Raw genomic sequence first — 26,935 nt, 5'->3', positions numbered from 1 at the left:
ATAACTGCGCCCAAGTACCGAGTTTAGGTTAAGGAATCAGTGCAACCTCCTTTTGTTTACCCAACATAGTGCAACCTCACTTTGCCTGCTGGGCCCTCCCAGCTCTGCGGATTCAGCAAAATATCCCTAAGATCTTTTCATGAAGGGAGCGCTCTCTGCTTTCGCCAGCCCCGGGCTCTGGACCAAAAGGTCAGAGAGAACTGGCCCTGTGGGCCCCAGAGAATTGGCTCCTGCCTCTGCCTCTAAACAGCCACCCATGCAAACCTGCCACGGAGAACTCACCTGCTGACCCCCTCAACAGGACTGCAGGTCCAGGCCATGGACACCCAAAGAACCAGAGCCTGGTAGCTGGCCAGGGGCAGTCTCTCCTCTCTCCTGGGGTCCTCCTCGCCTGCCTTTTCTGACACCAGCACTCCTCCCACTGCCCCTCCAGAAAGACAGCGGGGAAGGGAGCCGGGTGACCAGGGCATGCCTGGTTTACATTAATGAGATACACTGAGGGTAATCCAGCCATGGAGGCAGCCTACAAAAGGAGGTGATCGCGGGCGGCCAGGAGCAGAGCGGCTCAGGTAATTGGTTTATCTATCTGGAAGCAGGGGGAGCAATCTCAGCACAGACAGACTAGCAGTAAAGTCTCTTCCTTAAGGCTATTTCCTTTGTCTTTTCAATTGCTTGCACATCCATGTGAGAGAGGGAGAGAGTGTTAAAGAGAGAGGGAGAGGGAGAAATGTTAATTTGTGAATTAATGGCTTTTCTCAGCGGAATTGTAAATTCAAATGTCACCTCACACGGTGACACCACGGCTGGTCTGCTGAAGAAGCAATGATAAGATCCCCCACCTCCCTCGGTGCCCCTCCCTCCCCAAAGATAGCTGCGGAGTGGAACATGCTACTTTTAATTTGCAATAACAACACAACAGAGGTATGCAGTAATGACTGCCTTCTTCTCCCCTCCTCCTGGCTTCCTGCCCCCCCCAGTCCAGTTGGCTCCCCACTTCCTCCCTCTGTGCTCTTCTGAAACAACACCTCACCTCACCCTGGCTCACCCCCCCACCCACCCCACCCAGGCCCTGATCACATGGGGGGTGTGCCTTTGGAATTGACGATGCTGCAACCCTCTCTTCTCCTTCAATAATCAGGGAATTAATGACCCTGAAGTTAAAGTGAGGCTGATACCGAGGCCCTGCCCAGCGTTGGGAAAAAGCCTTCATTGTTTTCAAGCAGGAGGCGGGCAGCAGTGAGGGAGATTCATGGATGGAGATTGAATATGCAATTTTCTTTCACCTTGCCAAGAGCTGCCCCTGGGCTGTGCCTGGCCTAAATTTTTCCTTTTACCATCTCTGCCTTATCCGGCCCTCCCACCTCCCTTCCATTCTTTCCAGAAAATTACCTTCAAAATTGATTTCCACTTTTACAAACAAATATAATGGGAACACAGGAAAAAACTTGGGCCGTGATGAATTAGGGCTGTCAGGTGCTTCCAGGTCTCCTTTGCTTTTGTTTTACTACCCGATCTGCTCTTTGTTTTTCCAAGGGCTGGAAAAAGTGCCCCCATCCACTGAGGGCCTGACCCTCCAGGCCAGCAGGGCCTCAGCCCCTAAATCCAGCAGGGCCCAAGGCGGAAGTGAGCCAGGCCCTGAGACTCCGTTAGCCTTGTGGTTTCCAGTAAAAGCCTGGGCCACCTCCTCCTAGTCAGCTCTCTGACCCTTAGGAACCCACTCACTGAAGAGTCTCTAACCGCCTCCCCAGCTCTCTCCCCTGGCCCCCACACCAGGTTCCCTCTGGCCCCCATACCTCTTAAAGTCCAGACCAGATGCAAACCTCCACCTCCTCTAATGTGGGCAGGATCAGTGTATACCTCGACTAGAGCAAATAAGAGACAGACAGACACTGAGAGATCGCGAAAGGCAGGCAGGTCGAAGACCAGAGGTAAATCCAAAGACTGGGAGACCAGGCTCTTCTGTGAGGGTCCCCAGCCTCAGTCTCCCTTGTGGTGGGGCCCAGGCCCCCCTGGAGGCAGGACCAGGACAGACCATCCTTTTGCCAACAGGTTAATGCTGACATGGGCCTTTGGGCAAAACTCTACATGCACATCTGTGTCTCAAGACCAGGCAGCCGAGCACACCCAGGCCTGGCTCAGGACTCTCCCCACCCCCGGCGCTGGTGACAGGGACACGGTTGTGCACCTGCTCACATTTGTTCATCTCTCTGCCTGTATGCACTACCCAGAAAACTGTGTGCCTGCCCAATGCATGGCATTCCATGTCCCCTTTCACCCAAAGGTATCAGAAAGGTAGAAAACACACAATACCCACATTTGCATAAACCATGTGAGAAAGCACCTATGTGTCCACAAATCAAACACACATTTCCCAAGGTAAATAAATAAATGTGTATGTGGGGGCAGAAATACACAGCAATGGATGGAGGGACAGAAGACTCCATGTTGGAGAAGAGGAGGCCCTGGGTTTATTTACACACATCTGAAATGCCTTTGGAGGTTAATAAGAGATGACATGTGGTCCAAGTGGATGGCCACAGAGCAAATGTGAAAACAGAGATGGACAGAGGTCCTCCCAGTTACACAAGGAGGCTGACATCTTTCCTTGGCTGCCCTGGTCCCATCCAGGTCAGCTTATCCAGTATCAGCTTCCCTAGGCTGCTCTGTTTAAAAGGAACCACACCAAGATGAGGGTGCTGGTACCCACAAAGTTTCCTTCTGACACAACTTCATTTCCCTTTGAAACATAAACCTGCCAATGATGCCTTCCTCCCCAGACACACAGTGAGCCATCTTTGAAGATGGAGTTGGCTCAGCTCCATGCCTGTGATGTCGTGTAGTCCTCTGCACGGTCCCCGTGAAGTCAGTGCTGTCACTATCTCCATTTTACAGAGGAGAAGACTGAGCTGATGAAGGTTAAGAGGCTTGTCCAAGGCACTATGATGGCAAACCGAGCTGCGCTTCCCTCCAGAGCCCTTCCCGACTGAGTCACATTGCCCAGCCCAGCCCAGCCTGGGACTGCCTGCTGGCCTCTCCACCGAATCCTCCTTCTGCGTGGAGGCCTCTGCAGCCTTCTCTTGCTTGAAGCCTGGGATTCTAGATGGGGCAGGAGCTGCTCCTTCCTACAGCGTAATCCCCTCATCTGCTCCAAGTCAAGCCCCAGCCACACATGAGGGATTTCAAGGAGGGAAACTAAGGAAATCGCTTCTCACAGCTATGGCTTCAGCCAAAGTAGAAGGGAGCTGTTAAAGGCAGTGACAGGGTTTGGCTGTTTGCAGCCATGCAACCTGCCGTGCCTGCAAACATACAACTGCACTGTCTTGGCACTCATCAACTGCACAATTCATTGTGCACCTAATTAATGGAAGGCAGAATCACGGCCCCCTGCAATCCCACGCATCAAAGGATGATACCAACACACCTCCCCTCGCACAGATCTAAAGACTCACACCATATGACTTCATTTGGATTTTTGGACAAGTTATGTAATTGTTCTGGGCTTCAACACCACTGATGGATGGCAATGCTTTAAACCATGGCCAAAAGCAACTGGGTGAAGGCAAAGGACTTTGGTCCTGAAAAAATACAAGAGTCCCTATCCTGCAGTCACACTGGCCAGCTCAGGCAATGTTTGGTGACGCAGTGTCCCCAAAAAGGACTCTAACATACCCACCCATAATTAGAGGCAAGAAGATTTCAGGAGGATACTGAATGGGGATCTACCTTCTCAGACTGATGGACGGCCTGTCCGCCAGGTGCTTTATGACATAACTTCCCCATCTATCCCTGGTCTGTTTACCTGTCTCATTCCAGGATCTTCTGGACTCTTGGGGGGAGGGGGGAGGGTCAAAGCTTCTTGACTAGCACCTTTTTCAAAGGAAAAGTCTAGAGATTTTTCCATTCTTCCAAAGGCCAGGGCATGAGAGGGCATCTCAGGCAGGCTCACAGTCACTGTTGGTTTCCTTTTTCCCCAGAGTCACAGCTGATCGGTCCTTTACTAATGTCCCCACAGATCTGATTGCTGCAGATACTAATAACACTGTCCATATTCGGAGTGCCAATGCCAATAATGCTCTGGGTATTATCGCTGTGAACACCAATAACTACTGCTGAGATTGTCTCCAATAATGCCAGCACACGCCACAGCCATTGTCCTCGCTAATGCCCACCACCGTGACATTGTTAGAGCTAAAGAATAGGCCACACTGTACCCACAGGCAGGAGAAGGAGTGGCTTCCTTGAGGACAGAGACACTCACAGCTGGCCCCTGGGCTATGACACTGCCAGGGAGACACCCCCCATGTGTGGGGCCAAAATCAAGCTGGCCTGGCAGGGGCACAGGGCCCTCCAGTAGGAGACCTGCCCCTCCACTCCCTCAAGGTCTAGTGCCTTGATGTGCACCCTTGTTCCCATCCCAGCCCCCCTCAGGTCCCTGGGCCAGCTCTCTCTTTCGCCTGCAGTGCTGTCGGCCCGGGAGCTGAAGGACACACCTGGATGTCTATGCAGCCCATGCCCGAGGCTGCCTCCTGCGCCCAGCCTGCCAGCCGCTGTGCTACCTTGGCCTGACTGCAGAGTTGGGCTACATCATCTTGACACTTAATTATCTCCCCTGTTCTTAATCATCTGAGCTGCTCCCTAATGCAAACTGGGCCTGGCTGCTTGGAGGTGCCCTGAGTTGGGGGAGGGGGTAGGCTGTGGAGGGTCTGCCTTTCCTGTCCTCTCCCTTCCCACCTGGTCCGATGGATCAAGTGCATGGATCATGTGTGGGTGTGTGTGTGTGTGTGTGTGTGTGTGTGTGTGTGTGTGTGTGTGTGTGTGTGTGTGTGTGTGTGTGTGTGTGTGTGTGTGTGTGTGTGTGTGTGTGTTGGCACAGGATGGTCAGGGAGAACTGGCTTTCCTCATAGGCTCTGGCCTCCATGAGGGAAAGGACAGCTCCATCTGGCCTGGGGTTGGTCAGAAGGAGGGGTGAGTCAAGGCAAAAGAACCTCCCCACCTCCCCAAAAGAGAAGCAGGGTCTCTGATCCTTCTTGCCACTGAGCTAGGCCTCGGGGTAAGTATTTATGCAGTAAGAGTAAATTTAGAGATTGACATTACCTCTCACCTAGAATTCAACTGCTTCCTGAGGTGTCTCCCCACTGTCATCGCTACCACCATGCTGGAGGAGGGCCTCCCCAAACCCAGCCCTGCTCTTGTGCCCTTTCTGATCAGACACTTTTGGTGGCTTCTCATGTCTGCAGGCAAAAGTCCCGTCTTGGCCGGCTCTCCTAGACTCATAACCCCTCCACTTAGCCCTACCTCCATGACTTCCCCTCAGGCCCTTTCATCCCAGCCAAAGCACCCCTGTTTTTTCCACACAGTACCTTCTGGCCACAAGGCTCAGTCTGTCCCATAGAATTTCAACTACCATTGTCTTTGAACCGTGCCCCTCGCCCATCCCTCAGGCTCCTCCTCAGAGAGCAGCCCTTTCTGGGGGTTCACTCCTTCCTCTCTCTGAGTTCCCACGGCCTGCAGCCCAGACCTCCATCACAACACAGATATCCAGATATCTGATGGGCCTTTCTGCTCTCTGGGCTCAAGTGCTTTATACGCCCCACTAGACTATAAGCTCCTTATGGACAAGAATCATATCTTGTTCTGCTCTGGGAACCTAGAGCACCAAGCCTTTCTTATGAGTGATGCCCAGAAAAGGTTCACTGAATTGAATTGACTTGAAACAATGAATCTGATCATTTGCTCAGAGAGGAGGGCACTCTGTTCTGCCAACCTGCAGTGGCCACAGCCTCAGGCCAGTGTTTCTCTATCTCCAGCCTCCTTCCTTGACCCACAGGAGTCCAGGAAGCAGTGGACATGCTTGACCCCAACTTCAGACCAGTGGGGAGGAGTCCAAAGGGGGTCCTGTGGCCTCCCCCAGCCCCCTGGTTGTTTCACAAGTGCTAGGGGTTTAAAGGAGAAATCCTCAGGGTCTGAGGCAGAATCTTCCAGATTACTCAGGGTGCTGGGGAGCTTGGCGAAGGCCTGAGTATGGGGAACCCCCAGGGGGAACTGAGATGCAGGCCCTTTCACACAGCCGCCCCCTGCCCATCAGTGGCTATTGCCAAAACAACCACAATGAAATTTAGTGAGTGGCAAAGGCCGTGGCAGCCAAATGTGTTTGGATATTTTGGAAGAAGGAGAAATAGAGCCAGACAAGCTGTTTTCCTGTGAAACGAGGCCATTAGGGCTTCTGGAAGGAGGCCAGACCCAGGTCATCACTGTCTTGCCAGACCCAGGCCTCTCCTACATGCTGTCCCTTTCTGCTGGAGTCCCAGGCTCTCACACTCTCTTTTCCCCTAGCCTGGGCCTAGGGAATCTCAGCTTTGTCTCCTTTCTCTGTTCCTCACCCTCTAGAGCTGTCCCAATCAAGGGCTTGTCTGTGCTTGGGATGACCGCAAGATTTATTGTCCAAATAGGACATTTTTGAGAGAAAAAGGAGATGCTGACTGGCCAAGATGCAGAGACAAAGGCATAAATTGGGACTGTCTGGACGAATGGGATATATGGTCCCCCACCTACGTTCACATTTAGAGGGTTCTATTTCATGGGAGATACCCTTAAAAGTACACCCTCTCTAGACCAGGAAGTTACTGCTTCCCCAGCAGGGATGGTAAGATCAGGGCAGGAAGCAGGCTCCAGACACTGGTGTCTCCCTTTGTCTGGGCCTGCCAGCCCTGCGCCCTGGCCTCATGCATCAAAAGAGAACCAGATGGTCACCAAGGGACCCTTAATGTCACAACATTTGAAAAACACCTTCTCCCAAGCTCATCACCACCACTCTCTCCTCTGATTTTCTTTCCCTGCTTCTCCTCCTCTTCATCCCTCTCACTCTGTAACTCCCTACCCAACAGCTAGCTGCCCCCAAGGAATTACAGGGAATGAGGGGAAGGGCCAGAGAGGAGCCTTGGGGGTGTCTTCTCCCACAGCAAAGAGCAGAGAGGGCCCATGCCCAGCTCCCCTAGTGGTTTGAATGGGCACAGGGTCAACGTGTTACAGAGAAAGGGCAGTAGGGTCAGCTGTACGTGACATCACTCCCCCATTTCTTGATGGGTTGAGATCAGGGGAGGACAAGTCAGCTTAGCTTTTCATCCCCAGGTCAGAAACCAGCTGTCCCCTAACCTCCAAAACCTTCCCATGGTCCATGGTTCCTGCTTTTCCTCCTGGCATCCCACAGGGATGTTTGGGGTGAATCCCAGTGGAAGGTGAAGCAGTCGGGGCTGCTGAGCAGATGGTGAAGCTGACGGCCCCACCAGCAGCCTGCCTCCCTCTCTCCAGGAGCCAGCAGGGTAGTGGAGGGACCTGGGCTTTGCTACTAAAAGTGATCTCACAGCAGAGCAGCTGTGAAGCCGGGCCGAAACCGGAGCTCTGAGTCCAAGGACAAAGCATGCACAGCGGAAGCCAAGCCTCTTCCCTCCTCCCTACCTTCATCACGTTTCCTCTTCTCGCCGTTGGAGCGAGGGATCCCCAGGATCCCATTGATGGAGTAGGATCCCACTGGATCATTGGAGGCGCTGGAAACAGGAGGGGAGGCCGTGCTGGGAACTGGACAGGAGGAAGGAAGAAATACCATCAGGATAGTGGTTGTGATCGAAGGCCAAAGCCCCAAGGCTGGGGGCAGAGAGGCAGAGGGAATGAGGTGGGGATGGGGTGCCCATAGTCTCCTTTCTCTGAGATTTAAGGGGGAACAAGTCGCTGCATACAATTCAGGCTCTTCACTGCTGTCCACCCTGGGCTTAGTGGGGACCAGTCCACCCAGGCCTTCTCTGCAGACCTGGAGATTTCACTCACTCACCGTAGGTTGAACCCCCTCTTGAGGATGGATGGAAACAGCAAAGCAGACTCAACCTAGAAAGTGGTTCAGGGGTCCTGAGAGAGCACAGCTCCTTGCACAGCTCATCCCCGGATCCGTGGGGCTGGGCAAATTCGTTTAAACAAGTCCCAGCCCATTGTTTCTAGTCTTCTAGGCAAAGTATTTCCCAGTCCTGATTTAGAATATGTGGCTTTCTAAGATCTCTCTGATTCTCTTAGACACACATGAATGGGCCTGATATTCCCCAGAGGTATGAAGCTCTTCACTCCCACCTGTTGCTTCTGGTTTTGAAATCACCTGAGAAGTTCCTAACTTCCCCTTCAGGGCACAGAGTAGTGAACACTTTCACTCGGCAGTGATCAACTCAGGTACAGTTTGATCCAACCTTCCCCCCAGCACACGCTGTAACCCAGGCCTAGCAAACAGGGCTCCTGCCAACTCCCGGAGGGCTGGGACCAGCCCTTTCTACTTTCTGCTGGTCCAGAGAGAGGGCACAGCTGCCAAGAGGGACAGCAGGAGAAGTTTAACCACATCCCAGTCCCTCAAGATCTCACCTATGGCTTCAGCAGCACTGAGCGCCCTTGGGTCAAAGGGAAGACAGTGTGTGGGAGGGAGGGAGGCGGGTGTTTGCAGGTGTTCTGGTGGGACTGGTCATGTCTCTGCAAGGCTGTGAGCAAGGGTCAATAAATGAGGGGGCTTGGAGAGGGGCAGAGAGCTATGGCAGATGAGAGAAAGAGATAAAGACAGCAAGAGAGATGAACTGAGAGGAGAGAAGCCATGAGGAGGGAGGGAGACAGATAGAGGAAGAGGTAAGCACTACCTGGACAGAGAGGAGAGGAGAGGGAAAGGCAGAAGGGGAAGGAAGAGGAGAGAAGGCAGAGGAGGAAAGAGGAGAGGAGAAGAATCTTAAAAATTAACAAAGCAAAAATGGAGTAAGTAAGTAGATATTAAAGAGAGAAGGATAGAGAACAAGACATGGAGCAGGAGGAGAATGGGAAGGAGAAGGAAAGCTAGAGGAAAAGGAGGGAGAGAGACAGATGCACAGACTGATAAAGGCAAGAAGATGCGGGCAGGAGGCAGAGCACGGTCCTTGTGAGCTGGTCTCTCAGGCAGATCCTGCACCTCTAGGAACCCAGGGAGAGCGCAGGCCTTGGACCTCAGACAGTGTGCATTCCCCAGGTCTAGAGCTGCACTGCCCAGCTCTCAGGGGGCCCAGCATCCCTCATTCCCTAAGTCCTCTTACCAATGGTGTGGCCAGGGGCAGTCACTCCAGTCCCGGCCCCATCCGGCGTGGGGTGGAAAGGCTGCTGAACTTTGGTCCGGATGATCCTGCAACAGCATCACCAACAGCATCACATGTCACATGCCCTCTGATGCCCTGGCCACCTCCAGCCAAGCCCTACAGAGGCGGCTCCCCCAAGCTCCCTAGCTCCCTCCTCCCTCAGCTGCTCTCTGCACCCCTGCCCTCCCTGACTGCTGCAAGGCAGGAGCTTGCCCTCCTGTTGGCTCTGCAGATCCAAGTTCAGCGCATCCCTGGGCGGAGGCAGTCTGCATTCTGTCCTGCTGTGCATCGACCAGATTGCTGTTTGACGTCTGGTAGCAAGGATCAGGGTAGAGGAGCGAGCAGACCACAGCATCTTTCCCTTTTCTGGGAGCAGGGACTGCCCTGGTGACCACCCGGGGATCATTTTGGAGCTGGCTTTCCTATTGGGACTGTATCACAGTCCTCCAGAATCAGGGAGGGGGTGAGATCTCCCCATTTCCTGAGCTAAAGACAAAGTCAGGGAAGGGCTGGGTCACAGTAACCCTTTCGCCTCCAGGATTCCAACCCAGCACACAGTCCCTCTGTCAGGCCCTGAGCGACTCCTTGAACCACTTAGTGCTCTCACACCCCACAAAGCCCTGTTGCTGCCCAGCTCGCTGGCACACTGGCCTCCTTCCCAGAGGCCTTAACTTGAATCTCAGCTTCTTTACCAGACTGGGTGAAGAGACTGGTGCCTTCCCCATGCACTCCAGGTGAGGGTGGGGGAGAGGGCTCCAGATCAAACATTGCAGGGCTGAGGACTGTCAGTGATCTAAGGGCCCAGGGCTCAGGGATGCAAAAGACCAACCCTAGGGCCAGCATCGAGGAACATTTCCCTCTACCCACTGGTCCATCAGATGCCCTTGGAAGCCACTTTCCTGAAGGCAAGGCCCCCTCCCCGCAGAGAGGTGTGTGAGCCAAGTTCATCTCAACCGGCCAGGTGAGTCACAAGCTGTGCATGGACTGGAACACTCACAGGTGGCCAAGATAAGGTCTCTGCCTCCCAGGACTGGTAATGAAATTGGGTAGGGAGGTCACACCCTGAGAAACCTAAGTCACCCCGAGGGAGGGAGCAGGCAGTAAGTACCAGGAAGATGCAGGAGAGGAGTCACCTGCCTTGCGTGGGGCAGAGGAAGGGGAATGGGAAAAAAGTCATTGAGGAGGTGGAATTTGGAATTTGATGTAGAGCCTCCAAGCAGTGTAAGGCTGAATACACACACACACATGAGCCAAAGGCACAGAGGATAGTGGAAAAGTCACTGGGCCGCATGTCTAAAGTCTTGATTCTGCCCTTAATTGGCCACATAGCCTTGGCCTCATCATTCTCCTTCTAGGCCTCAGTTTCTTCAGTTATAAATAAAGAGGATAGATGACAGGCTCTTTAAGGTCTCTTTCCCCATTAAAAAATAGCATGCTGTTAACATGAAGAAAGAAGTGGGAAAGAGGACGTTATAAGCAGATGCTGGAGGAGGGTGAAAGAAAAGCAAGGGAGGGAGCACGGGGTGAGGGGGTAATGCCTATCCAGGAACGCTGGAGGGATGTAAGGGACTAAGAGGAAATAAGGCTGAAAAGCTGAAGTAATGATGATACTAGTGATTTTTCTACTTACTGAGTGTCTACTATGTGCCTTTATTACTGTACATATAAAATTTTTAATTCTCATAGCAATCTTCAAAGCAATACTATTATCCTCATTTTGCAGACTTAAAGTCAAAACTCAAAGAGGTTAAGGAGCTTACTGAAGATTACACTGTCAGCTAGGGCAGAGGTGGAATTCAGTCTCTAAAATGTGTACTTTTCATTACGTTGTCAGACTTCCCCCAGTATATAGGAACCAGGTTTACAAAGTCTTAAGCCATGAGTGATTTCTAAACTAAAGGAGACAGGTACAAACCTATGCAGGTAAAGCAACAGACAGGCACAAGGCCGTAAGGGGCTGGTCTCAGACAAGAGAAGGGGGTGGAGGGGAGGGAATTCCCTGGTGGTCCAGTGGTTAGGACTCGGTGCTTCCACTGCTGAGGGCCCGGGTTCAATCCCTGGTCAAGAAACTAAGATCCCACAAGCCACTCAGGGTGCCCCTCTCCCCAAAAATAGAGACAGAGAGAAGGAAGAATTTTCAAGACATAGTGAAGGCAAAATGGGCAGGATTTGGCAACTAACTGGAGTCAACCTTGACTCCACTAGTCTGCGGCTCTAAAACCACAGTGGTGTGTAGCTGGAAGGCTGGTGGTTTGTCCAGCTCTCAGGAAGAGGAACACAGCATGGTGACTGGCTGGTCCTTGACACGCATCATTTGAGGAGGCAGATGAGTGCCCAGGTGGAAGATTGTTCACCAGCCAGCACAGCAGATACAGATTTAGGAGACTGTCAAAGAAGGGCGTGTTGGTTGGGATGAGAGGCCTAAGGAGAAGACTCTGGAGGACATCTAACAAAGGCTAAGAAAAAGAACCTGACCTTGCACAGTGCTCAAAATTGATCGTAGAGGAAATGGCAGAACCAGGATCAGGTAGTGTTAGCCAAGTCAACAGAGAAGAACATTTCCAGAAGGAGAACATAACCCACAGCATCCAGGATGACACCATCCATGGTGACATAAAGTTTGAAGGGAACTGGAAATAAGAAGAGGCACAGATTTGGGAATTTTGGGTAACTACTAATGACCTTGTGAGAGTGGTCTCAACAAAGCAACTGAGGCAGAAGCCAGACAGAAAGAGGTTAGGGAGTGGACAGGAGAAGAGGGAGGCAGTGAAACAGATCACTGCTTCAGAAGTTTGTGCAAAAGGAGAGAGATGTGTGGAAGCTGAAGAAGGCAGGTGAGTGGAGGGAAGCCTGTTCAGGGCAGGAAGGACCTGGACATGTTTGTAGGCCAAGGAGAAAGAACTGATGAAGAAGGAGAGGTTGAAGTTGCCGGACAGAACGTGGATGACCACCAGACAAGGCAGAAGAAGGAGAGAACAGAATGGGGGGCACAGGGAGGACGCAGTGAGAAAAGGTATGTGGTGATGTGGCCCAGAGTTTCTGTGTTTGGAGCATGATCACGATGGGAAGGACCAACAATCGCTAAGGGCAGTGTAGTCTGGTCTACAGGAGAAGTCTAAAGGCTGAGCAACTCAGAGCAGCTGCTCCTAATTCACTGCAGCAAAAAGTTTCTGGGGTCTCAGGGGTCCAGTGAGTGGCTCTGATTTGAGGGCTGATGAGCTCTGGACAGAGGGAGCCCCCAGACTACGGCTGGGTGAGACAGACAACCGGGTGGCCTCCTGCAGCTGCTGTCTTTGTTACCCAGAGCCTCTGACCCCTGGGGCACTGGTACAGATTTAGCTGAGGCAGCAAGTGATGGAAAATCACTACTTCCTGACAGCAGCTTGGTGGGGCACAGGAGAGGAGCTGGGCAGGATGCCTGCTGTGACTTACTAATGCTCTTGGTGTCCATCCATGCCCCCCAGATGGTGGATACTCACCAGTCCCCAAATCTGAATCTCAGAATTTGAGAACCAGGACTGTGGAAACCCAATGGCCATCCATCGCCCTCTTGCATCCCATACACAACCCAATGACTCACGGGAATATCCCTAAGGGTTAAATGGATAAAGAGGTTGCTTTGTGTGACTGCCTGACACTATTTCCCTCTGTTTCTCCTCCTGTTCCTTCAATTCTTTTTCATTCTTGGTCCCATAAGATGGCCAAACACAGCTGTAGCCCCCACAACTCCAGGCAGAGTTGGCCTGAAAAGTCAAGTTCCCACACACACATCCTTGGAGGATACAGTCAGGAACCCTGAGCACATTTACTGGGGGCCAGGAGGTGCCATTTCCTGTTTCCACAGAAAGCCTGCCCTGCCAGGGTACCTGCTTTCCACTTCTCCTCCAGGCACACTTTCCTTGACAGGGGTGTTCTTTCTCCCCCACCTTCCAGGGAACCTCCTTGACTTAGCCTTGGCTCAGCACAGGGCCTGCAAGTACCCAGCATCTCACACTCAAGAGGCTGTGAGCAGAGCAAAGGGGAGTAGAGGGTGGGCTCTGGGCTCAGTCTGCCTGAGCCTGAGTCCCAGTTCTGTTACTTATTGTCCGTGGAATGAATCCCTGGTGTTTCTTATTCTCTCATCTGTAAAACAAGATAATACTATCTACCTCATAGGACTGCTGTGGGGGTTAAATAGGATAATTCATGTAAAATGATTAGTGTGATGCTAGGCTCAATAAATGCTAACTATAACTGTAACCACTACTACTATTATTTCTGTGGGTGACCCCCAAGCCAGGCTGCTCTCTATGGAGGGGCTAAACCAGGTGCAGGCGAGAAGGCCACTCAGGCCTATCTGCCCCAGCCTGGTCAACGCAGCTGCTTCCAGGACCCCGGGAGGTGCGCTGAGAAGACAGGAAACAGGAGCAGCAGGTGTCAAGCCTGACCCAACAAGAGATGCGTCAGAGACTCTTGGGAAGACAGACTGGGGGCCCTGCCTGGCAGCACTGGGAGGGTCCATCGACAGTAGGAGCAGCAGTTCCCTCAGGACCCAAAGATGCCAGGGGGTTGTGGTAGAGCTTTGGAGTAAAGGAGGACGAGGCAGGTGAAGTCACTCCCTCTTTGGTTAAATTCCCAGGAGGTCTCCACTCCCGGCCATGCTGGAGATCCAGAGTCTCATGAGGCGGGACTTCCCTGGTGGTCCAGTGATTAGGACTCTGTTTCCACTGCTGGGAGCACAGGTTCAATCCCTGGTTGGGGAACTAAGATCCTGCATACCCTGCAGTTATGGCCTAAATAAATAAACAAACTTAAAACCAAACCAAACCAAATAAAAAAAAACTCCAATCTCAACTGCTCTGTGAGTTAGCATGAAATCAGGTAATGAGGCTCCCATTAACAGTTTGTTAAACTCATGAAGAAAGAAAGACACTCTCAACTCTAAGAAAGCGCTAGGGGGGATTCTTCACTCCTGATTTTCTTCCTCCTCCTTCCTCTGCATTTCATTCTCTCTCTCCCCTTCCTGTCTATCTCTGCCCCTTCTCTGTCTCCCTTCTCTATGTCTGTCCGTCTGTCTCTTCGCACCCTGAAGTCCCACTGTGGCTGTGTGAGCTTATTGATTCCTGGGAGCTGGGGGAAAGTGGGAGGCAGGGCTGGGGTGCAGGCTCGGGGATGGAAATGGAAGGCTATAAATTATTTGTGACAGGAAAGCAATAGTGGCAGAGTGCTGAGCACAAGTCCTGTGTCACTATTAGATTCCTTTTAGCCTGATGACACTGTAAAAAAGGTTAAGTGTCTGCTGGAATCGTACACCTGGGGGGCCGGGGCAGCCTGGGAGCAGAACAAGCCACTGAGAGCAGGTATATCAATTCTCCAGGCCAATAATATTCCTCTCATTGATCGCCACGCAAAGTTCAAAAATCTCATTACAGCCAGGCAGACCGGGAACTTTTTACAAATCAATAGAATGATATAATGTATGTATACTTAGTACAAATGTATCTATTCATCTATCCATCCATCCACGGTCCGCCTCAGGGTTTCCAAGTTAACCTACCCATCATATTATGTTATGTTATGTATGATATTATATTGCATTATATTATATGATAATAAATGGTGTGCAAAAACTCCCCCTGAGGTGGAGACAAGAAGAGGCCCTATTAGCATTGAGGTGACCTCAGACAGCTCACCTTGGAGGGAGTCAGGTGGCAGCATTTCCAGGGTTGGGCTGCTCAGGATTTCTGGGAGCAGTGCTTCCTTAGCAGAGACTCCAGTAATAAAAACTTATTATTTACTGAGTATTTACTATGAACTAAACCCAGGTGGCTCAGTGGTAAAGAACCCGCCTGCCAATGCCGGAGACGTGGGTTCAATCCCTGGGTCGGGAAGTTCCCCTGGATAAGGAAATGGTGACCCACTCCAGTATTCTTCCCTGGAAAATCCCATGGATAGAGAAAGCTAGAGGGCTACAGTCCATGAGGTCACAAAGAGTCGGACACGAATGAGCGGCTAAACAACAAAAAACAATGTTCTAAGTGCTTAAAACAAATAGTTCATTTAATCCTCACAACAACACATTTTGCATATAAGGCATATTATAACTCGCCTAAAGTTACCTATTTAAGAAATGGAAAATCTGGGGTTTTAATTCAGGCAGACTAACCCCAAGGCCCCTACCCTTAACCGTGAAACCATACTGCCTCCAGGAAAGAGATACCCCAAAGCCCAGAATCCAAACTCCAGGATTCTATGGTTCTATTCTCTTGTTCTATTGTGTTTTGAGAAACAAAGGATAAGGGATTCCCTGGGATTCAGCATTCCTTTCTATAAAATGGGAGTACAACACCTGCTAGAACCAGCTGCTGACAGCATGATACACACATTGGACCTCCAAGCATGTCTCCACAAAATCCTGCCCAGCTACCTAGAACAGACTGCTTTCTCCACTTTGGAAGTACTTCTTAGTAGAACCACAGGTTGGCCCATGGCCTGGTCATATTGCTGATTTGCTGAAAGAGTCTTTGGAGCAAGAAGTCAAGTATTAACATACATGTGTTGTGTACAAATATAAATCAGTTTCAGTTGCCTACTTCTAGAGGTTTGCAAAAAATGTTTCATCTCTGGTATGGGGAAAGTCTTTCCTGATTGAGTAAATCAAAGGAACTCCAAGGTAGAGAATGTTTCAGACTAGCTGGCCCCACTGATTATTAAGAAAATGATGGTGGGAGGGGCCTCTACCAGTGACTTTGAGCTGCCTGGGTATTACAGGCTGGATCATTCAAGAGGACAAAATATTTGCTTCAGCAAAGGGTATTTTGCCCAGCGAATGCAGGTAATTGCTTTAACTCAGGCCTTTGAGAGCTGCCTTCAGCAGGCAGGAGTCCCTGGCTCTGCCTTGAGGCAAATCAGAGCTACAAAAACAGCTGGAGACTTTTCATGGCAGAACCTCAACTGAGATCTCATAGATTATTCAGGAAAATTTTGCCCTTCCCCAGATCAGTTCCTACCTTTCCCTACTCCTGAGAACTCTAAGGAACTGACATTCTCCGTTCTGTACATCCCAGGAACTGAAGAACTGAAATTCATCCCCTCCTCCCCACAGGCACCAAAAGCAGACAGTAGCCACGCAGCCCTCCCCATGGGTAGCCGGGAAGTCCTTCACATGAACTCTCTTTTCCTAGGCTCAGGCTCTACATTTAGTGCAGAGTTTAGAGTTGTTTGCCCACACCCACTCACATGCCCCTCGGGTTTCAGTTTGGACAACTGACCATATGGCAGGCAGGGTTCTGTGCATGAGAATGGCCCCTGATGAGTGGAACCTAAGGGCAGGCCCTTCGATTCTGGTTGCAGCAGGATATAATTAGAATACACAGGTTTCCCCTAAATGTGTCAAGAGTTTCTGCCTCTTTTGCTACTTCTCAGAGGTCGTAACTGAGCTCCAAGAGATGACAGTCCTACCTAAATGCTTACAGAAAGTTGTCCCCAAACTACTGTCCTTGAGCCACTGGCATTAGAATCCCCTGGGGTGCATGTTAACATGCACATCCCTGGAACCTCCTTCAGACCTTAAGCATCTAGAATTTCTGATGGGAGTGGGCTCAGGAATCTGTATTTAAGTAAATTGTCCAGATTACTCTTAAACTCTCTGATATTTGAGAAACCTAGCTTAAGCCACGGAGAAGGTCATGGCACCCCACTCCAGTACTCTTGCCTGGAAAATCCCACGGACGGAGGAGCCTGGTAGGCTGCAGTCCACCGGGTCGCGAAGAGTCAGACATGACTGAGCGACTTCACTTTCGCTTTTCACTTTTATGCACTGGAGAAGGAAATGGCAACCCACTCCAGTGTTCTTGCCTGGAGAATCCCAGGGATGGGGTCGCACAGAGTCAGACACGACTGAAGTGACTTAGCAGTAGCAGCTTAAGCCAAGGGGTAAGGAAACCATTCTTGAGAGAGCTGAGAGACTATCTTAGTGAGTTGAAGGTTTCTTACTCATATTCTATCAATGCACGTCTCCCTCATCAGCTAATCCGGACTCCATCTGACAGTAAACAAAACTCAAGAGGCTATCAGTTCCTCTGTGGAAACAAACAATAAGCCACAAATAAATATAATTCCAAAATAGTTTTTGGTACCTTCCCAGGCTGATGGGTTCCCAGTGGATTGCTTAGATGCCAGGCATACTTTCTGCATCAGTTTAGCTTCCTAAGACTGGCACTGAGGATGATAATCCTTCTACCACGTGTCCCTGGGAGCCCAGGCCAGATACAATTTACCAGGCTAGATGGGCCATGGGGCTGGCCCAAGGGGGCAATAGTGACGGTTTATATGATGAATGGTAAGCATATGGATTGATTTAACTTCAAGATATGCATAGGTTTAAAAATTAAGGGGCAATGTGATTAACTAACCATTTGGAAACCAGTCTGCGGTGCATGCCAAGCTCGAGCGTGACCAGACTAGCTCCTCTCACCACCGGCCATGCCCTCATCTGTCAGGGCTGCCCTGGGCTAGAGTTCGGGTCTACCAGCTGTCCACCGCACAGTCCAGCGGCTACAAGACTGCCTAATGTGATGATGAAAGGGGTCCCTGTAGACTCGTTGCAGGGACAAGACGTCCCTATCCATCCTTCCCAGCCTTCCACAGGCAAGCAGAAGGGAGCCTGGAGAGGAGAGGTCTTCAGCAGCAGCAGCCAAGGTGGGACCTGCTAGCTGCTGCTTGGCCTGCCTCTGGCCCCTCCCACTGCTCACCTTCTTACTCCATATTCAAAAACAATCCATTGGTCTCTCTGTGCCTGCTCCTGAAAGAATGTGATGTGGCTAAACCCAACTATTGCTTCCTATTACCTACAGGATAAATTTAAAATTCCTCAGCCTGGCCTTCAGAATGTTTCCCAATCTGGCTCCGCTCTGGTTTTCCAACCTATTTCTCTCTGATCCCCTCTCCCATGTAGGGTCCAGCACAGAGCTGAAACCTGTTTTTTTGCTTACTCAATCCACAGTGAGTCCTCCTCTGGACTTTGAGCTCTGTAAGGTCACATGTGACGCCTATTTTTCTCACCATTGTATTTCCCGCACTTAGCAACAGTGCTTGGCATGGTGTAAGTACTTAAAAACTACTTGTTGAATAGCAAGTGAATGTTATTACTATTAAAAACAACAATAACATAATCTTAAGGGACATAGTGAACTAATATATGTTCGCTATGTGCCAAGGCACTCTGCTAAGTAAATGGATTCTTTGTTTTTCGCAACTCCTTATGAAGACTATTATCCTGTTCTGCAGAAATGGAAGCTGAGGCTCAGAGAGGTTGCGTAACTTGCCAAAGGTCACACAGCTGTTAAGTACCAGAGCCAGGATATTTGAACTTGGGAGCCTGACTCCAAAACCCATGTTGCTAAACACTAGGTAGAATAAGTCAATCAGATCAAGAATAGATGGTAAAATCTATGAGAAACAGGGCCTGGATAGAAGAGTTGCACATAAAAATAGTAAAAGCAATAAGTATCATTTATTTAATACTCATTCTGTGACAAGCATTATAACAAATGCATTTTCTTTCTTTTTTCTTTTTTAACAAATGCATTTTCTTATCCAAATCCTAACTATAACTCTATCAGATGGGGATGTTTTCTATTTTTCTAAGGAGACAACAGAGAGGCTAAGCACCTCGCCCAAGGTCATGTGCTTAATAGCACTGGAGCCAGACTTTGGGTCTGTGACTCCAATGTCTATAGACTGAACCATATCACCTCTTCTGGAAATTTCTATTATTAATACTTCTTTTTATTAGCTGTTTGGGCATAAGCAAATTTTTTTCCTTCAGTCTTTTCAAATCCATGATGTGGACAATTGTGCAAATGCATGTGTAGACAATAAACAGAGACTGAAGGTAGCTGTAACTCTAAACATACCTACCCTCTCCTGTGCACGCGCCACGATTATATTTGATAAGCATCCTGTCTGTGTTAGCTTCAATTTCAGGTTAAGTGGTTATGGTTTCACTGTATTTTATACATGAATACATTGGTAGGTTGGAGGGATAGATTTTCTAAATTCTTTGTATCTATCTATCTATCTTATCTGTCTACTTTCCCAATCATATACACAATTCTGTGGCGATGCTGAATACAAATGTGTTTGTCAGTTTCTAGAAACTATTTCTATGATTACCGTATCTTTATATTCATGTCTGCTCTAATGCATTGATCCAAGATTTATAATACTGGATATATTTATCAAAACTCCCCTCATGAATTCTGCCCAGTTATGCCTTTCTGTCAAATCTGTAAGCCACAGTCATACATGACTCCACACACATCACTGTTCTCTTCCCAAGGTGTTTCAGAGGCTCACGTCACAACTGCGTTTTTATATTGGTCTGTGCACCAATATTGATGTGCATAAATGTGCATTTGTATACCTGTGTATCTTTCTGTCTATGGCCAGGATGGGGTGGGGGTGGGGGACTGTGGAAATGAGAGAATTATTAAATGCCAAGTAGATGTGCAATAAATTTCATTGATTTTATAAACTCCTACTTGTCTTCAGTCTCCTTCCATTCTTTATCCTGGGGGCATTACAACAAAAACCTATTTTAAATACCTTTACTCCCCCCTCCCCCTCCCCAAAAAAGTGTCAATATTTTATTTGGATTTTTAACTTCGCTCCATAACAGTTGTTTGACCTCCTGACTCGTGCAAGTCACATAAATTCTGGGACTTTATTCAGGAGCCATGTTCCTGCTATTGAATAAGCAATTTGGGAGGGTGAATTAATGACTTGTGCTGTTGCTGGAAAGTCCCTGAAGAAATATTAAAATTGCTTGCAGACTGAATCGATACTCAGTGAACACCCAGCAAGAGGGCTTCGGCTCTGGAATGGCCACAGGAGGCAGGGCTTGGTGGAGGAAGGGGAATTTCCGCACCCAGCCTGGCGAGCCCCCTCCCGGGCCACCCCCACTTGCCCTCCATCCCTGGAGCTCTGTCATTTTCAGTAACGGCCAAGTCTTATTAAAGCCCAACCAGGAGACCGCTGATTTGTCCTGTCTCGGGAAGCAGGCTCAGGGGACAGTTTACTCTCTTACTAGCAACGAGAGCCCAGAGGCTTTATTGGAGGTGATGGTCTGGACACATCCACCTGCTGGAGAGATGGGAGGGTGCAGCTGCTGTCTGGCAGGCTGCACTGTGCTGGGGACCAGAGAGCACTGGGTCTGGGGAGGCGGTGGTGATGATCTTCTCTGCTGGGTGTGCAGGAGGGCTGGGTGTTGCACTGCTGGCTCCATCTCCGTGTGTGCCCGACCAGTGTTTACTATCGCTCAGGTGGCCACATGATTGCAGCCTTTGTGCACGGGCGTGCCGGTGGGATGGAGTGCTTGAATTGTGTGTGTTACCGTGTATTGCTGACACATTCTGGCAGTTGGCTTAAGGTTTGTTACTTGATGTTTTGTGGTATTGTATTAAGGTGACTGCACTTTGTGTAACACTGAGTTGGAGGAATTTGATTATTGTTTGGTGGCAATGTCTGTATTTCTGCTTTGAATTATTGCATTCATTGATCATATCAGCATCTTTCTCTTTCATAATGTATATCTCAGAGCTTAGGTTAATGGGTGTCTCCTTAGTGATGTGGGTTGAGTAAAAATGTTGGATCTGGGTGGTGGTGTATGATTCGGTAATTACTTTCTTGGTGGGGCTGTGGGTGAGAACACCTATCCTTTAGCTTTTTTAGTTCACTCTGGCTTGGTCATTTGCCCTGCTCCTTTCCAGAAGGAGGATTCTAGAGATGCAGGACAAGTCTCTTCTTGATGACCATTTCCACAGTTCTATTATTCTTGGAAGCACGCTGCCTCTGCTCTATGGAGTAGATCTGATCTTACCATGGTGACACAGGTTCTGGTGCCAATCTCCCTATATCTGTCTAATTTGGAGAGTTAAACCCCAGGGCCAAACCCTATGCCTGTCTAAAATCTAGATCCTTGGTGGAACTAGAGGAGGATGGATGGGATCCCAATCCCGATGGGAATAACAACACAAACTCTAGTTCGGAGAATCCCCGGTCCACTCCACTCTGTGACTCTGGCCATCAGCATCTTCTTCCTTCCCAGCATCCCCAGATGATGTGGCTCAGCTGTGGCTTACATTTACAAGGATACACACACACACACACACACACACACACACACCAGGGGAGAGTACAGAAACTCATACAAGGTATGACTTTCTATTAGGTGCAGAGTCTTTGTTCTGAGCTTGTAAGTAGAAGTACAAATACATCCCTGGGCATGAGACTGCAAAATATACAGAGCTGCCCAAGGAATGCCTGTACTTCCTTTGATCCAAAGCTGATACGAAGTATGGGGTAGTGGAAAAGCACATAGGTTTTACAGCCAGTATTGTAGGAGTTCAAATCCTAGTTGTGGTACTTAGCATGTGACCTGAATTAGTTACTCAGCTTCTCTGGACTCCAGTTACGTCATCTATAGACAATCCTATAAAGCCCTATAGGGTTGTTTGAAAGTGAAAGTGTTAGTTGCTCAGCTGTCCAACTCTTTGCAACTTCATGGACTGTAGCCCACCAGGCTCCTCTGTCCATGGGATTCTCCAGGCAACAATATTGCAGTGGGTTGCCCTTCCCTTCTCCAGGGGATCTTCCCGACCCAGGGATTGAACCCACGTCTCCTGCATTGCAGGCGGATTCTTTACAGTCTGAGCCACCAGGAAAGCCCCTATGGGGTTGTTTATGAGGTTTAAATCAATTAATATATGCAGCATGCTTATAACAGTTCCTACTGTAGTAAGCACTTGTTAGCTACTATTATTGAGAACATAGGACTTACCAAGTAAAGTGGCCATAAGACTGTCCTAATCATGTGTATAACCACATGTGAATAAAATCCAAGATAAGTCAAGGTGTGTGTGTGTGTGTGTGATTTAAGCAGAGAAGTGCAAAAATTGCAGTGTGAAGGCATTTGGCTTTCTGTCCTTGTGGACAGTGGCAGGGGTTGGGGGTTGATAAGAGTTCACCACTCCCCATCTCATACTGAGGGCTGGCTGTACCCAGGTGATGAATAGGCAGAAAGACAGATGGCAGCCCTTATACATTTGCAATTATAAAAAAAATTTCAGGATGATTGAGCTCTTTCAAGATTAAAAATATTTACATGTTAAAATATTATTAACTCATTAAAATATTTACTTTCTAATTTTAAAAATCAGGACTAACAGCTAATAAGTGTCAGTGAGGAATAACGGAATTTGGCATTAATTTGGGAACTAAGAGATAAGAAAAGAATCAGAGCAGTGAATATTAATGCACTTGGTATGGATTTTACAGAAGTCCATTGAGCTGGACTTGTTTACCTAACTAGGCCCGAGGGGCAGGGAGAACTTGGGGCCTCAACCTTATTCCACAGGCTTTCCCATAAAAATAGCAAGCCAGACTATATCATGAGTTTAGGAAATGTCAGTTTTCATCTTTGCTCATGGGCACAGATTAAGTAGGAGAATTCAGAGTTTAGTTATTTTGAGCCATTACACTGAGGACTTTAAGCCCAAAGTGAATTTTCTCTCCTGATTTTTAAAAATTCTTTTACCCCTTAGTGGTGGAATAACTGCAATAATTATCAACCTACCATGCTTCCCTGGAATATCTAGGTATGCAGGGCTGCAGGAGATAGACTTGGTTTGAATTTGTCAGATGTTTGCTCAGTTCTTCCTCTCCTTTCTTCATCCTTTACCTTATCTCCATTTTCTCTCCTCTTTTCCCCTCCTCCTTTTATTTATCTCCCTGTCCTCTCCCCTCTATGACATTTAAGTATCAGAGAAACCTGTCAAACCCATCAAATAAGGATTTCCGCCGCCCCCCCCCCACAACCGTTTCATTTTGTCTTTTAAAAAAACTACAAAATGCAAAGCACCACAACCCATGAAAATGCCATGAAGCCCAGAAAATGCCAACCTTCAACTCCCAGAGAAGGAGTGTGCAGTCATTAAGTACACATGTGCGCATACACACACACAGGCTGGGCTCTCAAACTAAGTGGATGAAGGGGGCAATTATCTGACTAACTCTGTTCAATGGTCAGATAACAGTCGTAAGGGTTTCTATGTTTCTGGAAGTACACAGAGCAGGTCCCCTTCTTAAATCCAGCTGGGCTTGCAGTGAACCATAATTTTCACTGGCATTCATGATACAAAATTCTGTTCACAGAATATCCTTTTGGCTCCTCAAGCTTTTTATTTCAAAGATTTCAGTGTTTATGCATGCACAAGCCAGAACTCATGTACACTGACAGACACATAACTTGATGATTACTATTGCTGTAATAATAACTAACATTTATTGAGTACTTGCTATCTGCCAGGTGCAATTCTAAGCAGGTTTATGTGGAATAACGCATTCAACCTTCAGAAGAACCTATGACAGCGCTATAACTACATGATTACCTTCCATATTAGATCAGAGTAAGGAAACTGAGGTCCAGAGAGGACATTCCCACAACCACAGAGCCAAGGAGTAGGGAAGCTAGATCATCAACACAATGGACATGAGTTTGAGCAAACTCTGGGAAACAGTGAAGGACAGGAAGCCTGGCACACTAGAGTCCATAGGGTTGCAAAGAGTTGGATAAGACTTAGCAACTGAACAACATAACAACAAGGGAAGCTAGATTCAAACTCTGGCAATTACTTCCCAGAGCCCACTTTCTTGTGTTTTCTGTACCGAGCATGTTTATGTCTGGCACATAAGTCTTTGCTTAGCAAAGACTTTCGGAATGGATGAATGAAAGAACAAATGAAGGATCGATCATATCTTAAGAACCTTGATATGCCCCTAAGATGGTGCAGTGGGTTCCCTTATGAAGACAGGCCTATGGCTAGCTTAAGCTTTATTTGGGCAAAGTAATTTGCCCTCCCAAGCAATTTTCTGGGGAAAGTGTCCAGCAGCCATGATTGCTCAGATATTAAATGTTCCTGACCATCAGCTCTCCACTTGACTTTCAAGCCAAATCCAGACTCCCTTCAAACATGAGACCCAAATACATCAAAGATGCTTTGTAACCCTAACATTTTGTTTCCTAGAATATTTCCCTCCAAAAGTGGGTGTTTCCCAACGCAATGAAACACTGGTGAAATGAAAATGGGTGTTGGTGCTGTGTCTGGATAAAAACTAAGAAATTCAATCAATCATGCCAACATCTCTAAATCCCCAGATATTTAGCATCATATTGACAACATTTATAGATGATTGACTGAAGGTTTGAGTTTTCCTCCAGATGTTTGGGAGTTGCCACAGTCATTAACCTGTTTGTCAGCCAGTGCTCATGCATTTCTAAGAGACATAAGTGAACACTAAAGAGGGAAAGAATAACCCAGAATAAAACAGACTAAAGAGGACTGGAATAGCAGCCATTCGACAAAACTAGTCAAGCAGACTTCATTCCGGGAATGGGTCGCTGCCCTGGAGATCCATTAGAATGTGGATCCAGCTCACCAGAGACTTATGTGCTCAAAGACCTTCAAAAACCTCATAAGACTGTATCCTTGACTGTCTACCGAACCCTACCCCACCAGATTGCCGTGTGGCAGGGCTGATGGACCAGCCCCAGCATCGGCACAGAGAGCTCACGTTGTGGTCAATCCACCTTCATACCAACCCAGTCTCAGCCACTCTCTGGACACCTCATGCCTGTGTACGTAGTATGTCTATGCACTGTCAGTCCAAGCCACAGACTTACACAAAGCTTGTCGTAAATCTGGTTTGTGCCTTTGTCCATGTCCCCATTTGTGATTTAGTGCTCTGCCTTTTATCATCTCTCCTACCTCCATTTTCTTTCCCTCTCTACTTTTTAATGCTATTTACAACTTCCTTAGCCATAGTGCAGCACAGCAATCTTTCAGTGTCTCTACTGATAAACCCAAATGATGTTTCTTGCCCAGGTTTTCTATTTGACTTAATTTATGTTTTGGTAAATAGGAACTTTAGGTTGTTCCATTCAATAGCATTCAGAGTTACCACTTTTATCAGAGGGATCAGGGCACTAAAGGACTCCCTGCAAGGGACATTTGTTTATTCTCATGAGTGATCAGCTCTCCCTACATTCGAGAAGGCTGCGTGCGTGCGGGCGTGCATGCACAGCGTCCTCGGTTAGAGCCTCTATGCTTCACTGCCCTGTGTCAATGCCGCTTGGCACTGGCAGGAAGAGCCCAGTGCAACCATTATGTGGACAGCAGCCGGCCCTCAAACTGCTGGAGATAAATCCAAGCCCTGGACCCTTGTCTGCTGATGACCACTTGGTTCTTTGAGGAGCAAGCCCACATCTGCTGGCAAGGCTGCTACTCCAAACTCTCCCTCCCATGTCCGCCCTTCTTCCCTGAACTGCAGGGGAGGCTTGTCAGGACATCACTCACAAGCAACGTCTGGGGTCCCTTCTCTTAGAGGTGGGTGTTGGAGGGGGAATGTGGGAAATGGGGACAATGCCTTTCTATTTCTGGGCTATTTATTGTCTTTTTCTCCTTTTCAATTCTTTCCACACCTTCCCCTCTATTTCTAAAACTCTCTTTGACCTTGAACTCTGGCCTCTCCCTTCACACCAGAAAGTGTCCCAAGGGTGACAGAACCTCCAAAGGAGCAGTCACCTGGCCTGACAGGCCGGGAGACCAGTAGCCAGAGGGGCCAGCCCGTCACTCCACTCCTGGAAATAAATTCCATTGTATTTGCATTTTAATTTTCCACATAAACAAAGGCCCAGAGTACTCGCTTGGGCAGCATCACTGGACGAATTTAATTAGAAATGAAAAGTTTATAGGGCCCTCTTTAATGCGATTAATGCTCAGTTAACATTTATCACATTCGTATGCTGGAATCGCCTTTTTTAAGCAGCCACTGGCCATGAAATGAATTTCTCTCAACTTTTTTTTGTATCCAACCTGGGAAGCTATCTCTTGAGGAGTCTGTACTGCCCTCCAAGCTGTCTCCCTGGGGTCAGGAATTACTGTGTCTTCAAAGCCAAGTTAAAGGGAGAAGAGGGTAGGGAAAGAGGCATACGTGTGCTGGATTGGGAGGGCAGAGGGTGGGGGAGTGAGCGTGAACACAGTTTCTAGGAGAGCTGTACCCTCTGCAGTGAGCTGAGTGGTCAGCCCAGCAGACCGGCTAAAAGATCTCAGAGTCTCTACCCCCACCCCCCAAAAAAAGACACTTCCCCCACTCCCTTCCCAACACACATACTCAGTCAAAAACCAGGCTTTGGCTCTCGCTTCTCTCCATCTCAGCCATCTCTCTTCCACCCCTTTTCTCCCTCATCCTGGGCTCTCTCAGACTTTCCTACCCAGGCCCATGGTGAGTAGGAAAGGCAGCCCTAGTCTCAAGCCCAGGGATACCTCCTTTTCTCCGGCTCTCCCAGTCACGGTCCGCAGGAAGGCGACTGTCCTGGTGTGTCAGCTCCTCCAGGGAGGCAGAGCAGAGTGTGGGGAACACGAAACCTCTTTTGGTCCCTAGAGGAAGGATGGCCTTCCTGATCTTATCAAATTCTCTTTACTCTTCGCTTAGAGTCTACTGAGATTCGCCGCCTAACTCAAACCAGCTAACCTGAGTAATGTTGAGGAAGAGAGAGAGAAAGGAGGGGATGAGGGATGCGGGGAGGGAGGGGAGGTACCCACTCCACAGATGATAAAAGGAGATAAATAGCTTGACCTTTGTCCCAATCTAAAGGTGCACTCCCTGTGAGGACCTCAGCAGACACCAACCAAGCAGCTGCTGCCAGTATTCCCAGTAGCGTGTCACACACACACACACACCGGCCCCGCATTGCACACGGCTCCACACCC

At 48.9% G+C, this 26,935-nt stretch overlaps 1 protein-coding gene and 1 non-coding gene across 13 annotated transcripts in view; one reads left to right on the top strand and one right to left on the bottom strand.

The window, feature by feature from the left end:
• Positions 1 to 26,935, bottom strand: part of PAX2 (paired box 2) — a 90,221-nt gene that overhangs the window by 39,200 nt on the left and 24,086 nt on the right. For 8 of the 12 annotated variants that reach the window (XM_043926813.1, XM_043926810.1, XM_043926821.1 and 5 more), the window contains exons 5-7: positions 9,087 to 9,172; positions 7,456 to 7,575; positions 1,794 to 1,862 (exon numbers count right to left, since the gene is read on the bottom strand). In XM_043926813.1, coding sequence (XP_043782748.1) covers positions 1,794 to 1,862; positions 7,456 to 7,575; positions 9,087 to 9,172 — 275 coding nt within the window. The remainder of the gene's footprint in view (positions 1 to 1,793; positions 1,863 to 7,455; positions 7,576 to 9,086; positions 9,173 to 26,935) is intronic. The other 4 variants (XM_043926819.1, XM_043926816.1, XM_043926822.1 and 1 more) reach the window with 1 other exon arrangement.
• Positions 11,122 to 11,194, top strand: TRNAG-UCC. The gene has a single exon. It is a non-coding gene; the product is annotated as a tRNA-Gly (tRNA).

Source organism: Cervus elaphus, chromosome 15 (genome assembly GCF_910594005.1).
Source record: "Cervus elaphus chromosome 15, mCerEla1.1, whole genome shotgun sequence".
NCBI lineage: Eukaryota > Metazoa > Chordata > Mammalia > Artiodactyla > Cervidae > Cervus > Cervus elaphus.
This window is presented reverse-complemented; position numbering and strand designations above follow the sequence as displayed.